Raw genomic sequence first — 18,026 nt, 5'->3', positions numbered from 1 at the left:
CCCCCCCCCCCAAAAGTAAAGATATGTAGAAATTTTTTAAACCCCTCTCCCCTTCGGGACCTTTACGTAATTAATGAATGGCACTAAAGTCGAGAGGGTCAAGTCCACTTTTCAGTTCAGGATTTATGAGTGCTTCAATTTTCTCCATTGAAGCTTTTGTTAACTTTTTTAAACTGTTCAAAAAAACCAGGGCTGCGGAGTCCGAGTGGGAGTCGAAGAGTCAGAGTCGGGTTGATTTTGGGGTAAAGGAGTCAGAGCCATGAGCCAAAGGTTTTAAATTCCAAGAGTCGGAGTCGGTCCTTTTCCTTCTGACTCTTCAGTCCTGCAAAAATGCCTTTGAGAGAAAAATAAACTTTTTTTTTTTTTTGATAGATATTTTAAGCCAAAATCTCTCATAAAGTTTGCGTGAAGCAAACGCGCCTTTCAGTTCAGGACCTCCCCGTATTAGCTGATGTTGGTCACTTCCAAAATTTACATCAATTTATGATTTCTCTGAAAATGTGAGCTATTATTTAAATTTTTCTCGAAATTATTGATGGATAAACAATTACGTTTGCTTGGATTATTTCCAGTACTTAAAATTTCAAAACCTGAGACGATGACTTTTTTCTTTTTTTTTTTCTTTGCCCATGTTCTTCGTTTTAGTTATGTTTGTCTTTCGCCAATTGGCCAAGTTCTCTGCCATTTGATATAAATCAAAAAAAATTTAAAAAAATAAAATAAATAAATAAATAAATACATAAATTAAAACCTATGTAATGGTTTTTAAGCATACGCTTACCCATGGTTAAAAAAAATGTACTCCCTAAAATCTTATTTTGTTATTAAATGATGATAGTAATTCAGTATTTTCTCACAATGGTGCTGACGTTATCTTTCCATAAACATAGGATTACTCCTGTCCCATCATGGCAGAAAAAGATATTTTTTGGAATCTGGAACATGTACCAGAAATCATAAATTTTATGGATGGATTAGAAGATGAAAGAAGAGCTCTTATATTAAATATTTTAAACCTGTATCCTGAAAATATAGCACAGAAACTTCCAGAACTTCCAAAAGGTAGGCAAACTTCTACACAACTCTCCTCTGTCGCGGTTTTATGTTTTGCCTAAATGTATATTTTTACCACCGATTAATCGACTGTAGTTGGTAATCAGCAATAATCGGATAATTTTTGCCCATTAATCGGCGGGAAAATGTGTTTTGATAAAAATTACTTTCAGCATGCTTAAAAGAAAAAGCTACGTAGAATGAATTTATAAACAATACGTAGGAGAAAGGGGGCACATGTGAACTTTTTTTTTCTTCTTTTCACTTCTTCAATTTTCAAAATATATTATCCATTTATCAAAGCAAAAATGTAAGTTGTCCTCTTTTTTGAATGGTCTTTCTTTTTTTTTAAAATTATTTCTTCATTTTTTGGTATTATTTTAAAAATTATCTTCCCTTATTCACATGTGCCCCTGTGGGGAAGGGACATGTCAAAAAACCTGGTGCACATATAAGCACGATTTAAAAATGCAGGACAAGCATCAGATTCCACAGAAAAACTCTTTTAATACGAAACTTTGTACAGGGTGTTCCAAAAACCAGTAGACTTTTCAAAAAATTATAATTATTGAGCTACTTACAAAAAAAAAGCAATTTGCTTTGCGCGGGAAGGCTCAGAAACAGGGGGATTTCCGTTTATAATGACAAAAATATTATATTAGTTACATTTTTGACTAAAAGGTAGTTATGAATGCATGTATGATGTTTATATGTATAATCAATAAATGCATTTTTCCTTTTAAACTTTTTTTATAATTCAAAGTCCCCCATTGTCCTAACACCCACAAGCTTAAAGACAGTAATCACTTTCATTCTTATTGATTACGATTATTCAAAGTCTATAGTTGCAAGCCTAACCTGGCAGCATTGTGAAGGCAGTATTCGACCCTCTCATTCTTAATATTTACTGATAATACTGATATGTATGACTTTGCATTTCCTGATACAACTAATGCAGGGGCAACTGCTCAAAACCTTTGACATAATGCTTAAATTGCGTTTACATCTTATTTCAGGCTTCATTCACGGGGATTTTAACGAAAACAACATCCTTGTCCAGCTAAAAACGACTTCTGATTGCGACGCCTCAGTAGATGGAATTCTTGATTTTGATGACATGCATTTTGGTACTTACGCGTGGGATGTAGGGATGATGTTAGCCTACACCCTTCTAGATTGTAAAACAATGGATCCTCTGGAAGGTGCTGGTCATGCCTTGGCTGGCTATTTATCAAGGAGGCAACTCTGTTCATTAGAGCTTTCAGTTTTGAAAGTAAGTATTCTAATTTTATATTTAAAAAGAGATGGGGGGGGGGAATTATCGGGGGAGGCTATCGGACCTCCTCTTCCTTTATCCCCAACTTAAAATATAATTTAAATCTGCGTTTTTCTATCTTCAATTTCGAAAAAATGCCAGGAGGAAGTCCTCCGAAGCCCCTAATTTCTGACTGAATATTATCCTCACGATTAAACTTATATTGTTAGTACTAAGGTCTAGTGCAACGGTTCCCAACCGGTGGGTGGTTCGCGAGAGGTTTTCAGGGAGTTCGAGAAAAAAATATTGTAATAGCGGAGTTTTAACATGCCTGTTTCTGATGAAGTCTCATGTTCAAGCGGTTTCGAGCAGATTTTGAACCTTTTATTTCATTTGTCTCTCGAACATTCGATACTCTTAGCATGAAAATATTTGCATACTTCTTGACATATTTTGCATTCAAATAATTTAGTCTGTCTGTCATTGCAAAGCGCCGGTTTTAGCGCTTCCATTGAGAATGATAGCTCTGAAGTTATGCTGAAAAAGTTCTGCTTATGAATAGTGTCCTCAGAAGAAAGAATTAGAAAGCGTTCGTTTCCTCAGAAGCTTTTGATCGAAAAGATTGATTAAACTTGATGCAAACATAACATGGAGCATATATGCGAGCGCCTAAAATGTTTTAATGTTTAATTTCCTTACCATTTGAGACCAATGAAGAGCTATCGCTCTTCTCTTATGGGTTGAGTCAAAAGTATATAGTAGTCAGATCACGCTGTTGTTTTATGCTATAATTTTCACACTACATAGACTGCAATTCCGTCGAACATTACTAGCGAAAAAGGAAAAGAATGGCTAGCAACCCAAAAATACCATCACAAGAAGTATGAAGAATCAATTACCGTAGAAAGTTTTCGTGGATGAAAGTTAGGCATTGTGAGGTTTGCGCAGTAAAAACAAAATCAACGGAATTGAACCATGTAACTTAATTTGCGCTATCACTTAATTTGCGCTATTTGTGAAAATTGCAGCACCACGAAGGACTTACGCGAGTGAGCTGAAAATTGCAGGAAATGTAAAGTAGGACATGATTTGCAAATGATTAGAATTGCAGACCGGTAGCGCATGCGTATGCTGAGCAGCGCCCTCTGAACGGCGGATCGAACCAAATATAAACAGACGGCTGTAGCAAGTCGTGTATGATTATCGGTGGTTATATGCTAGAGTAAACGTTAACTGAATCTTTATTATGCCTCTTCAACGAAAGAAAGCGAAATTTGAGCACATTTCGGAGTTTGAACGGGGCAGAATCGTCGGCCTTCGTGAAACTGGATTGTTTTATCGTGCAGTAGCCGCTCGTGTGCAGCGTAACAGCAGCACAATCATGCGTGTTTGGAAGCAGTGGACCGACGCACAGTGGGGCAGCCTAATGTTAATTTTGGACATTGGGCGGAAAATTAAACCATTTAGTTTTGCATTTTTACTGTTGTATTGATAAACTAAGAACATATTCCCACTAATCTTACTAGTTTTTAACATTATTACCCGAAGATAATACCTTGAATTCGAAGAATTAACTAGCTACTTCGTTAGAAGACAATTTAGTAAACAGTAGATAACTTGTTTAAGAACTGTTCAAATTTAATAGTGTGATGTGCTGGGCTTTATGCACTTCTTATAAATAAGAAAAACACCCAAAAACGTTTCTTAGAAAATACGAAAATTTTGGAGATAATTTTCAAAGTATTTTGAATGTATTTTTGAATTACGAAAATCGCTAACAAACGCTAACGAAACTATTATATCCCAAGCATTGTAGAGAGTTTTAGCTTTCATAATCCGGTTTCAGTTTTTGCCTAAACCTGCCTATTCAAAAGATATTGAAAATTAAAGATAAGTAAATATTTTACTACGAGTACGACGAAACGAATACGAAATGAACGTTGCACGAAACGTATTATTTCCGTTGGTTTTTTCACTTTAATCAAGTAAACATGTTTACAGTTTTCAGTTTGTTTACTTTTTATTGCAAATTATTTCAATTAAATACTTCGAGGAATCAGTTTCATTGTGTCATTTGTCGACTGTGGGACAAAATCATATGAGATGGTTTCGTTTGCTTATTTCGGGGACTGGGGCATTCCAAGGTATTTTTGACATTTATGTAGAGTCTGTAACGTGACCTTTTTTGCCATAACTTTTTAATTTACTGATTGATTAGCAAAATTTTTTATTTTGATCTTTTCTTACCAACACACCAGCTAATATTAAAATAATTTGCAAATCAAACGGTAAATTAAAAAGTTATGGCAAAAAAAGGTCACGTTACGGACTCTACATAATGTCAAAAATACCGTGGAATGCCCCGACTACAAAAATTGGCACTATTTTGAGTTGTAAGTGACAGCAGACGAAAAAGATACAATAATCTTCCAAAAATACTTCTCATAAATTGTATGTACACAATAACAAACACATCACAAAATGAGTAAAAATGAAAACAAGGAGCAGGTATATTTTGAAAAGATCAAAATATTATACATGTATATCAAGAAAAATGTTTTTCTTCAAAAAGCAAACGTTTGTCCTTAATAAACATCTGATTTCTTTTATTACATTCTCTATTAGGAGAACTTACAGCAAGCTATTTACTTTTTAGAGCATTAAAAGCTATTTACTTTCGATTTTAGTCCAGCAAGTTGTCTAATAAACAAAAGTAAACACTTTTTAATTTAAATATATCCATTTAATACTTCAGCAGATTTATCCAAAATAAATTCTGAAGGAATTATCATGCCTAAAAATTTCATCTTTTATTCTGAAGTATCATCTTTAGAATCCCCGAGTTCAGCTATCCAATATCCGAAAGTAATCAGCGACGCTTCGGATTTTTTTTCGTGTATGCCAAGTTGTAAAAAGTCATTAAAAAAATAATTTAAAGTATCGCCTGTTATTAAACAGCCATAAACGGAAAAAATAGAACATTGTGATGAAAAGTGAATTTAACTTTAATTTTTAATCTATCGTCTGCTCATGGTTCATTTAATGATATTTTCTAAATAGGTCTTGGCATTAGTTAGAATTGTTGTTTATGTTCTAAAGATTTCGCTTATCAATTATTGCTATTCGGTGATCTATAAATACGTTTTTTGTGCAGTCTAAAGTTTTGTACTTAACAATGTAATTCCACAATAGCTCTAGTGTATACGAATTCTAGTGTACGCTCGCTTTGGTAAGCAAACTTGAATGATATCGGTGCTTGACCCCATAGACTTGCTGGTGAAAGATGAGTTTCAAAACCAACCGTGACCTTTTTTATTTTTTTAAAGACAAATTCTATTCCTTTTACTGTTTACGACCTGGCTCTAGAAAAATGGATTGACACTCTTGGTTCTGAGATTACAAATACGACAAAGACGACATTAAGAGATAAATTGAGAAAATGGTGCAATTATTTATCAACGAAGTGGTCTTCGTCAAATAGAACTTTGGAACCATTTCTCAGGAAAAATGAACAGTGGCTGAATATGGATTTGTATTTTTTGGAAGAATTCATTTATGAACTTGTGCCTTGTTCATCAACAGGTATTTCTCCTCTATTACGCTCGAAATCGTTTAAACATTGTCCGATCGACAAAAACGCAGAAAAACTGAACATTTAAGAAACTGTTCTGACGAAATGTTTAATTTTGTCTTAAACAAAAAGCTCAGGTCTAACGACGAGGTAGTATATACTTTTAATTTTATCCAAAACCATCCCGAGCATATTAAAATAATAAAAGAATTTTGTGAAAATCTCTCTGAACCTAATAATATTCCTGGCTACAATGAAAAAATGTTAGCCATGTATGCAACTGCTAAACTTATGAGGTTTCAATATGATGCTCTCAGAAAAAATGCAAAAGATTTGGACAGGAACATTTATCTGAGTTATAAAAAAATTCAAATTACTAAAAAAGAGTGTTATCCTGATAATGAAAAAGATACAGATTTCGGAGTTAACGTAGGTTTACAAAATTTATTAGATCATACTTCTTCCCGATTCATAAAATTGTTATCTGATAAAATTGAAAAAAGCTCCCTTCAGAACCTCACTATGATATTAAAATGGGGATGTGACGGTGCTTCCAACCAGTCGCAGTACAACAATCTTCTAGCACTGAAATAGATGACTCAACGGTATTTATTATTAGTGTAGTCCCCCTTAAAATTAGCAAGAGAAGATATGGTGGTTTGGATCAATGAAAAGCCTTCTACTAGATTTTGTCGACCAATAAGTTTCGAATTTGCAAAGAAAACGAAAGAAACAGCGACAAATTTCGTAGAAAAAGTGCAATCGCAAATAGATACCCTTCAGCCATACATACTCGTAGATCAAGATCATGTTATTACCATAAATTATGAATTGCATTTAACTATGGTGGATGGCAAAATTTGCAACTACTTAACGGAAACTACTTCCTCGATGCGTTGTTATATTTGCGACGCGTTACCTAAAGAAATGAATAATTTAAGTGTGGTGAACAAAAAGAAATTAAAGAAGACCATTTTCGTTTTGGTTTATCACCTCTGCATTGTTGGATACGTTGTTTTGAATGCCTCATACACATTGCTTATAGGCTTGACTTCAAGGAGTGGAGTGCGAAGTCACCTGTCCACAAAGAATTGTTACAACAAAGAAAGGCAAGAATATAAAACGACTTTAAATCTAAGCTGGGGTTGATGGTAGATTATGTAAAACAAGACCATGGAACATCCAACGACGGAAATACGTCACGAAAGTTCTTTGCGAATGCAGAATTATCAGCTTCCATAACCGGAATAAATCTTGACATGATAAAACGATTTTCAACGATTTTGCAAGTTATTTCATCTGGATTCACAATTAAATTTAAAAAATGTGAAATATATACGAAAGAGACAGCTCAGATGTATGTGAATTTATATGGTTGGTATTTTATGCCCGTTACAGTGCATAAATTACTTATACACGGACCCGAAATAGCTAAGTATGCTATAGTACCAATCGGTCAACTCTCCGAAGACGCTCAAGAGGCAAACCATAAGTATTTTCGATCGTATAGGAAATTGCATTCAAGGAAAACGTCCAGAATAGATAACAATAGAGATGTTTTTAATAATTTATTAATCAATTCTGATCCTCTCATCTCAAATTTACGTCCAAAGATTTGCAGTTTGCACCACGAAATCTCACAACAAGTGAAGAATTTGCTTGAAGATGATGGAATGGAAATTGGCTAAAATACTGTTACATATTTCTTTAAAAATAGTTTTTAAATGTTAATTAAGTGTTTTATTTTGCACTAATGACTTAGTATTTGATTATCTTTACATTTTAAGTAACAAAATATTATCACATTTTTAAGTAAAAATTGGTTTTATTGAAATGTCCAAGCTCTCCGTACACTTGCCCCACTGTGCGACGTTGGTCGGACAGCTCAGAAATCCGGGAGTGGACCCCGAAATGTGACGTCAGCTCGCGATGACAGACACCTGGTGCATATGGCGCTGACGGAGCGCACAGCTTCTTCTAGAAAATTGGCAGCACAGTGTTCAACAGCTAAAGGTGTTTCATTGTGTGCTTCATCAATTTGGAGACGTCTGCTGCAGCGTGGGCTGCGCGCAAGGATTCCTTTATACAGGATTCCTCTCACGCAAAACCATCGCCGCCTGCGGCTACAATGATCCAATATGCATAGGAGCTGACGTGCTGATTGGCAGTAGGTCGTCTTTTCTGACGAATCCCGCTTTAATTTGTGGCACCATGAGAGCCGAATTCGTGTCAGGTGCTATGCCGGTGAACGACATATTCCGGAGTGCATTATCGAACGCCACAGTGGACGAACACCCGTAGTTATGGTCTGAGGTGTCATAGCATATCATGGACGATCACAATTGCCACGAATTGTGGGCAATTTGAACAGTACCCGATACATAAACGAAATTTTACAGCCCCAAGCTATTCCTTTCTTGCAAGGATTGCCAGGGGCTGTATTCCAGCAGGATAATGCCCGTCCACATGTCGCCAGGACTGTCAAATCCTACCTTGATTCGCAGCAGGTACAGCTTGTTCCTTGGCTTGCATATTCCTCGGATATGTCACCGATTGAACATGTGTGGGATTTCGTTGGGCGGCGTCTCGCTCGTATTCTTCGTCCTGTTGCTTTGACAGACGAACTTTGGTTGCGCATACAAACAATATGGAATACTCTTCCACAGGCAGATATTCAAACTTTGTTTCACTCCATGCCGAGTCGTGTAGCAGTTCTTATTGCGGCGCGTGGTGGCCACACAAAATACTAATTTCTATTTCTTTTTATTGTTTGTTTGGTTTGAAAATGTAATCATTTATTTGTACCATTACCACTCAACTGTATAAAATTTCATTCAACTATGCTGTTCCTTCATGGTGTTGCTATTTTCAAACAGGAGTTTATTAAAGGAAATTATGAAGTAACTGATCTTAAAAATACTTGTTTTGTATAAAAATTTGATTAAATGCGTATATTGAAAATAGACGCTTCTATTATTTTTCAATCTACGCATTTTACTCCGCACTTATAGCATAATTAGATGAAAATTCTTCAGAAACAAAACGATTAATGTACGCAGTAGTATAACTTGATCAAACTGCTAGGCTCGTAGTCCTTTTCAAGAAAAATTAAACCTGGAGATCTTTTCATTTTATTGTAAGAAAAAATTTCATTTAGTTAATCTGAGACAGTCCCCTGAAAGGTATTTTAAAGATATCATTATTTAATTAACATCTTATTTAGTGATACAGATAAATGTACGCTTGTGTCAGGAAAAATTTAGCCAAACTTTGAGCCTATTAGTTCCACAAATATCCCATTTTCAAAAAATTTCGAAGTTGATTGAATCACAACACAGAATAATAATTGTGTTTATGTTTTAGTGAATTTGTTTTGCATTCATTTTTTAGAGATCATTTTAGTTCGTAGCAGTATTTAATTCTATATTTTGCAATTATATTTTCATACCTTGTTATAAAATATGGAGCAGCATCAAACTAAAAAAAAAATCCCAAATTTTATTGTTTGTGTGTGCGTGTGTGTGTGTGAGAGAGAGAGCGTGTTTTTTTTTTTTTTTTTTTTTTTTTTGTTATTTATTACCTAGTACCCAAGTAGTTCGCCAACTTCTTTCGGAGTTTGGAAGGGGTTCGCAAGTGGGAAAATGTTTGGAATCACTGCCTAGTAATACCACTATCCCTACTAAATCAGAAGCTAAATCTCTCTCTTTCTCTGCATATTGGAACATGCGTTTGAAACAATTAAGGGGCCCGCCAAATGCCCCCCCCCCCCGGTTTTTTTGACCTACAGAAGACCCTGGGTCAGTGTACGATCCGAATGTAACAGGTAAACGCCTCTATTTGGAATATTTCTTTGCTAACATCTCGTCTATCTTATCTGTGTTCTGCAGTATAGACATAACGCTTTTGGACGTCTAATTCTTGCAAATGTTTGCTACCAAAAAGACAAAATGCACATCTTGATGCATGTGAACTTCACAATCCTCTTTTCTTTTTCAGATGTGTATATCTTGTCGCCTAGCACAATCTTTAGTCCTTTCAGCTTATAGTCATCGACTGGATCCCAGTAACGCCTACCTTTTATCATCAGCAAAAACTGGTTGGGATCGATTGGAGCAAGTCTGGAACACCGAAAACGAAAGTCTTCTAAATAAGTGGAAAGGAATTCAGAATCTTTATATCCAGTCCTGAAATGTCATGCCTATAAAAATTTATAACTGAATAAAAGTTTTCTATATTTTTGCATAACTTTCATTCTTTCATGATTAGCAATGTTACACCAAGAGTTATATACAACTCACACATTCAATACTTTATATGTCGTCACCTCTGAGCAAAAATAATACATATAATCAAAGGAATAAAAGTAAGATATCCTACTGTTGCTGTGAGGTGACGATGTATATGTAAACTCAGACCTGTTTTTGTTCGGTGGATATGGACCGCATAAAAAAATTGCATAAAAAATCGTTCGTTTAATAAATAACTTCGTCCGTTTTATAAATAACTTCGTCCGTTTTATAAATAACTTTGTCATAAATAACTTCATCAATTAACTCCCAATCAGATTGAAAATTTCATTTGCCGCGCAAAAAAGTTCTCAAAAAAAAAAAAGTTAAAATATAAAATTTGAAAAGATTAAAAAAAGGAAAAAACAAATACAAAATAAGACGAAACAAAGCACGTGAAGCAAGGGCTGGTAAATCATCTGGGGGAAGACCAACCCCTTACTTCACAAGGCACTTTCTAATTATCATGAGGGAAGATCCCAAAGCATGTTACCTTACCCAAAGCACATGATTAAGGCATTAATATCAAATAAATAAATACTACTACACCTGCACGGAACATCAGAATGTCTCAATTAATATTTTAAATGTAATAAGTACCATCATTTTATAATAAAAAGAATAATTTTTGTCTTACAACAGAATATTAAAATATCAGTATCACTTTTTGAAAAGTGCTTCTATAATCGTATTCTTAGATCATCAGAGGTAACTTTTGCCTCAATGGAATCGACTACATATATTACTATAGGGTAAGGTCACCCAGGGGCGTAGATAAGGGGGGGGTTGGGGGACAACCCCCCCCCCCCGAAACGTTAGTCTCAAAAAAAAGAGAGAATGAGGGAAGAGAAAGAAAGAAAGAAAAAAAATCAAAACGACTTTTTTCTGAGTAACAAAGGTCAAAAATTCACTTCGCTCCCCCCCCCCTAATGCCATTGAAAATCTGCTCCATGTGTGACCCTCAAGCATAAAGACGTCTCCCTCTGCTGCGAATATTTTGATAATTGAGTGAAATTTGACACTTCGCTTTAGAAATGAGATTGATTTGTTAAAACCACGTATATGCAGCCTTTCTTTGTCATAGATTCTGCAAATTGTTAAATATATTTAATTGAATGAGCCGCGCAGTGGGAATATTGCATACAGTCGAATCTGTACATTTCGAATTTCACATTAAAGAAAAAAAATCGAGATAAAGAGTTTTGAAATACGGGGACTTAAGAAACTTTTTATAGAAATTTGAAATATGATGGTGAAAATTTGAAATCGATACTAAAGACAATATGGGCTCTTGATTAAAATTCCTCTTTATTAGTTTTTTTAGGTATTTATTCTATTATTACATTATTAAGTGCTTTATTGCGAGTTTAAGGAATCATTTTGACAGTAAAAGAAACGTTAAGCGTATCTTTTTCAAGAAAAAGTCTTTTATTGCTTTTTGGTCCCTGATTTTTTTTTTTTTTTTGGATTCACTATTTATCCTCTTGAGGTTAGCAATTGCAGCAAATCTAACTTGGCCAGTATTCTACGATTTTCCTTTTTTCATCACTTGAAAAAAACTTATACTTTCTTTTCACTCCTATCATTTCGGTTTTCTAAGGAATCGCAATTTTAAGAAAGAGAGCAACCAAAGAACAGTACTAATCCAGATAACAGCGAAATGGCTTTTAACTTAAAGGACCTTTAACCATGAACTTGAAATGTTCCACTTACATATGTCAAGCCTGTGAATTTCTAAGAAAGTGCGCGAAACGACTGTCCTTTGGTTAATCTTCCTGGAAAGCCTATTCGTGGAACGCATTTCTTGCTTTTTTCCACTGCCTCCTCAGCTCTTGAAGACAATTCCTCTGTTTCTGAGTTGAAGAAAATGTTTTTGTTTGCTGCTTTAAAGATCATTGGGCTTCGAATCCAAAAATGATAGCATAACCGGAATTCGAGACGATAGAGGTTTTTGTTGGTCTGGTCTACCTGTGTGTCATAGGTCATAGTCAAAACGACCTTTGCTAACCAGTATCCATTGCAATCACATTGATTTTTCAGCCAGTATTTACTGCGTTTTTTTTTTTTTTTTTGAAACGTACAGTCTGTTTAAAATAGTACATTCTAAGTGAAAGTTGTTGCATAATAAAGCGAGAAAAACCGATAACAAGCTTTTTTCAATCCAAAGAAAAAAATTAAAATGACGAAAAGGATTGCTCTAAAAAGAGAAAGTTAACGTCGTGTGAAGAAAACAAAGTACAGTCTGCAAAGCAGCATTATTCCCATCGGACCCTTCTGAAGGTAATTTTATTTTAATTCAAAAGAAAAACTGCATAGCAAAACATGAATAAAATGTTTAAAAACGAAATGAATCTAGATTATTTCTATTAGCTTGATTCGGATTAAAAAGCAGAAAATAAAAGACTTCTGTTTATAATACCCGAAATTGCTGTTGCTCTCTCAAAAAGATATTTTTGTAAATTCTAAAGCAGCTAATAAAATTAAAAATAAAGACTTGAAAGGAGAACTGATGGTATGATGTTGAGCGAATAACTTTCTACCGCCAATATTTCTTCCCTAACTTTTTTATTCAAATTTTATTAACTGCTTTAGAATTAGCATAAATGTAAATACATAAAAAGCAACATCTAAATATAACGATATGAAAAGCAATTTCATTTTTTGCGGGTTATAATTCAAGAAGTCTTTTTTTATTTTGTTTCATACTTTTAGTGCAAACCAAGTTAGTAAAAATAGTCTTTATAGTCTGACCATCGATGAGATTGAAAGTCAAACATCCAGTTTACAGGCAGAAATGGAAGTATCTACACTGCAAAAAAAAAGCTGTTGTTTTTACAGTAAAATACTGGCAGCTCACATTCCAAAGAAAAACTGCAAAAATTACAATTCTAAACTGTAAAATTTGCAGTAATATACTGTTTTATAACAGACTTTTATTGTGAAATTTACAGCGATAAACTGTAAAATTAGTAGTAATATACTGTCTTTTAATGGAGTTGCCCTATGAAATTAACAATGATTAACTGTAAAATTAGCAGTAATATACTGCTTTTCAATAGAACTGCCCTGTAAAACTTACAGTATCAAACTGTAAAATTAGCAGTAATATACTGCTTTTTAATAGAACTGCCCTGTAAAACTTACAGTATCAAACTGTAAAATTAGCAGTAATATACTGTTTTAGGAATGACTTGACCTGTAAATTTAACAGAGATAATATGTAAAATTAACAGTAATATACTGTTTTGTAACGGAATTGCCCTGCAAAATTAACAGTATCAAACTGTAAAGTTAGCAGTATTATGCTGCGGAATCAACTGAATTGCGCCATAAAAGCAGCAGTAGTATACGGTTTTATAAATGATTTGTACAGTAAAATTAACAGCAGTAAACCATAAATTAAATAGTAATCAATTTTTATGCAAAAGGATTTTTTCACCCTATCGTTTTCTCTTTTTCATAGCCGAAATCACTGCTTTTACAGCTGAAGACCAATATAGAAAAGTAAAGCAATTAATTCTGTAAGTACGTTGTAGAAATCAGCCTACATACGAAATCTGATCCTTTTCTAAAGTTTTTCAACAAAAAAATAGTGTTTTAGGCTATGAAAAGCGACAAGTAAAGAAATATAAAAGCCTTTTACATATAAATAGTTAACTGCTGCCAAATGTTTTATTGATATTAATTTCATTGTACACAAAATAAATCAATGCCCTATCTCTATATTTTATAAACACCTGTTAAAGAAGAAAAAGTGGCGCATTTTCATTTCTACAGAAAACTATTGCAAACTTAAAAATTTACAAATAGAAGGAAATTGCAAAATATGGTATGAAGCTTTATTTTAAGAACAGTTATAGCCTTTTCAAAAAACAAAACTTTTTGATCAATGAAGGTAGTAAAAATGAGAAGGTTTTTATATATAACTGAAAATACTACATCGTATTTTCATTAAAAGTACTTTTTTTCACTTCCAGCATTATTGAGTTGATAAAATGTGCAGCATGACGTGGGAAATGCTTTGCAGTATGCAATCCATTATAACTTTATTTTAACTTTATGCATGCACTTCTCTGCATTTATTTTCCTTTTCTGGTAAAATAGATTATTTTCACAGTGTTGTTCTTTTCTTAATATTATAAGTTGCACTTGGACCTACTTTATTTGAGAAATACTACTGACAAACTAATTGTATTTCACACTATATGTGCAGTATTCAGCATTTAGACTGCACAGAATGGTTTTTATTGTATACTGATTATTATAGATTAGATAATACTTTTTCCTATTGATCTTTTAAAGTTTACATAAATGAAAACAATAAATATGTGACAGTTCAAGATTCCAGAGCTATTAAACAGAAACAGTTTTTTACTCGGTATAATAAAATCTGTCAGGTTCATGAGTACTAGTATTGAAAGATAAAAATTAGTTTTACTACTCCAAAAATTATATAACTTTATATTATGTCATACTGTTTTCATGAGAAAAAACGAAACATTCACACCATTAAAAATTGCCAAATTATTTTATTTCGTATACATTACCTATAAATATAGATTACTCGTTTTTACAGTGAAATTACAGAAATTCATTTAAAATCGTCAGCTAATTTTTTGAAGGCATCACGAACATTTTTACATGACATTTTTTATCACGACATTTTTGCATCACGAACTTGATTCTTCTTTGTGACATCTTTGCCGACTTAGGCACCATCATTAGAATTTATATTATGAAAGCATCTGTCAAAATAAAAATTGTTAGAATCTCATAAAACTTGTAGACACCAAAAAACATACATGGAAAAATCAAATTATGTAGGTATAAAAATACGTCCTAAAATGATTAAAATTATGACTCTGAATGATCTGAAATTGCCTTGGAAATTGCTTTTATTTTGAAACCGCTCAACATATACCTAAATTGTGATTGAACCGTTGATTGTTTGGCAGCAATTTGCAAACTACGCATATGCAGATGTGGTTATTAATGTTTAATTAAAGTAGACCTAATCTGGATACTTTACATAAGAACTCAAAAAATAAAAAAGAAAGAAAATAATATCTTACATATTATCTTTCATGTAAAGAAATGCACTCATACTGGTTCCCTGAAATAATATTTTTAAAAAATCCTTGTAATTTTCGGTATTTTTGAAGGATTTTGTAATTTATATAAGACTGTTGATTAAGAATAATGTTTATTTGTTTCGATCAGATAACTGAAGTGATCGGGAGAATAACTCCTTCTATAAGTTAAGAGAAAAAAAAAAAACAGCGGAAAGTTGTCCAATATGGGAAAGCTAGCATCTTGGCCTAAAGAAAAAAAAAGTTTTAAAGATAATAAAACTTGAAACTAGTTTCTTCTTAGAATAAGCTTCAGATTATCGTATTGCAATATATTATTTCAAAACAATAATTAGGATGAGGTAGAGATATTTTTTTAGAAAATGGAGCAATGTCGACGTTTAGGTCAACCAATTCGGAAATATTGAGGTATTCATTTAAAACAATGAATACCGCATCTAGCCTCTTCTACCCCGCCCCCCTCCCGAGGTGTTTTTTTTTTTTTTTTTGGTAACCGATATTCCTTTCCAACACTTGTTAAATAGCTCGAGCTATGTTCAATGGATACCAGCTTCATTTTCTTTTTCTTTGACAGCTCCCCATTATTAGAAATATTTAGAACTCTGTCTTTAATGTGAAATATTTTACTTTAATTTTTTTTAATATTTTTTTTTCATATATTTTATTCCACAATTGTGTTATTACATTGGTAAAATTTCATTTTTTGGAGTTTTTTTCTTAAGTACTAAGGAATCACATAAAAGAGTCATTTGAGTTGAAATAAAATAATACCGTAAGAACATTCTATCTTATATATGTCTTAATATTTAAGCATAATTTAAGATGTTTCATTTATATTCTATGTCTTTCAAAATGGGAAGCCCCCCCCCCCCCCCTTCGTTTTGAACAGCCATCGATCTCCCCATTTAAGCTAACAGCGAATTTTTTTTTTTTTTTTTTTTTTTAAGTGGCACTTCTTTTGAAAGGTTTTACACAAATTATCTTTAAGTTTTTCAGAATTTACCTGAAATTTGGAAGAAAATTCTTTATTTCCAAAATCAAGATGGCTTAGTTAAAGTCAGTTCAGTAGAAAATGGAAATCGGTCAGAAAAGTTGAAAGTTTTTAACAAAAGAATAAACCGTCAAACATGTCAAAAAGTGGATTAAATCTGGTAGTGCCAGTTCTAATCATTAATTGTAAGTCCATATTTGGCCCGCCGTCCTTGTTGTAAACAATGCTACGCTTAAGATAAATAAATACCTTTGTGCTGAACAGTAAAGTAAGACAAAACAACGTAGAAGAAGCAAAAGGCTTTTGTCGGATGTCTTTTCATCCATAAGCTCATTACTTTTTGCATTGAAAAAGGCGTTCCCTGTAACGCCGAAACACGTGTCTGCTGTAATTTACAAATTTGTGCTTCTTCTACGTTGTTTTGTCTTACTTTAATGCTACGCTTCTTGAAAACGCTTGCCAGAAGACCGCACCACTTTTACTGTAGTTTTAAACATGCTCACATTTGCAAAATAACTGCTTTTTATTTACATTACAATAAAAATAATCTATAATTTTGTTTGATAAGTCAAGTCTGAATATGCGAAGAAAGTTTCATACGCTTTAATACATCGTACTTTAAACTTTAACGTTGTTCTCATTATGAAGTTGGCTTTAAATTTTGTTCCTTTAATTTTTACAAAAATACGTACAATAAATAATAAAGTACTCAGCATTCTGTTTCGTTCCTTCGATTTTAATAACATGTAAAAACAAAGAATCAATGTTCTAAAATTTACTGGAAAATTAAAATAATAATACTGAAAGATATGTATGCCTAATTTAGCTCTAGCAACAGAAATTTCTATATTCCGGTGATTCTGGAAGTGTTAATATTCAACTACCCGCAAAAATTAATATTGAATTACAAATTTAAAAAACTCAAGACTTAATATGAGTAATAACGAATTGTATGACCGATCACATTTCAATCAAAACGAAATAAAATTTAGTTTATATTGTTCCAATACATAGTTCTTGATTGTAAGTTCTTGATTGTAACGATACATAGAACCTGACAACGGGCCACAAAAATCAGCTTCAGGGAACCAATATGGCACGCAGGCCGTAAGAGAGGGTTCAGTGCCTAAGAACGCTCTAAAACTCAAAAGTATTCGTGATTACAAATTACATCCGATACAAAAATAGAAACACAAAAATATAAATGAAAAGAGATACTTATAAACTTCCGTTGCGGGCATTCATGTCACTAAGTGAACCATCGCAACGTCGTTTAGACAAGATGCTTCTTTGAAATCCCAAGCGGAACACAACTGCGAACTGCCACGAACCCATTATTCCATTCAATTCTGGTCACAGGTTACGTAGTTCTTTACATTTGCATACCACTAAACTCAAAGAAATAATATTGCATTAGTGAATAAATTTAAATGAAGTGAATTCAGGCGGCTAGAATGAAATTTATAGTTTAAATTTTTCCGAAATACCTAACGCAACCATATCACCGGGCACAAATTCAAAATTAAATCAACTACAATTTTTTTTCCTCCGTAGAGGGACAGGAACAAAATATTCGCTAGCATATTCCCCCCTTCTTGGTACGCCAGCACACGGAAAAAAGGAAATACTTTAAGACATAAATAAAAAATATATTACAAGCCATCCGTTTGTGTGCACAAATTATAACTTAAACATAATGGAATAATTGAAACATTTCAAAAAAAAAAAAAATACTTTGAAGAATATGTCATTGCAATTAAATTTTTACATAAATTTTCCC

At 33.2% G+C, this 18,026-nt stretch overlaps 1 protein-coding gene across 2 annotated transcripts in view; it reads left to right on the top strand.

Moving 5' to 3' along the window:
• The window catches only part of LOC129229702 (hydroxylysine kinase-like), a 51,849-nt gene extending 41,736 nt beyond the window's left edge, over positions 1-10,113 (top strand). For both annotated transcript variants that reach the window (XM_054864068.1, XM_054864066.1), the window contains exons 6-8: positions 891-1,062; positions 2,070-2,326; positions 9,876-10,113. In XM_054864068.1, the coding sequence (XP_054720043.1) occupies positions 891-1,062; positions 2,070-2,326; positions 9,876-10,067 (621 nt within the window). In that variant the 3' untranslated portion in view covers positions 10,068-10,113. The remainder of the gene's footprint in view (positions 1-890; positions 1,063-2,069; positions 2,327-9,875) is intronic.
• The last annotated feature ends 7,913 nt before the right edge of the window (positions 10,114-18,026 follow it).

Source organism: Uloborus diversus, chromosome 9 (assembly GCF_026930045.1).
Source record: "Uloborus diversus isolate 005 chromosome 9, Udiv.v.3.1, whole genome shotgun sequence".
NCBI lineage: Eukaryota > Metazoa > Arthropoda > Arachnida > Araneae > Uloboridae > Uloborus > Uloborus diversus.
This window is presented reverse-complemented; position numbering and strand designations above follow the sequence as displayed.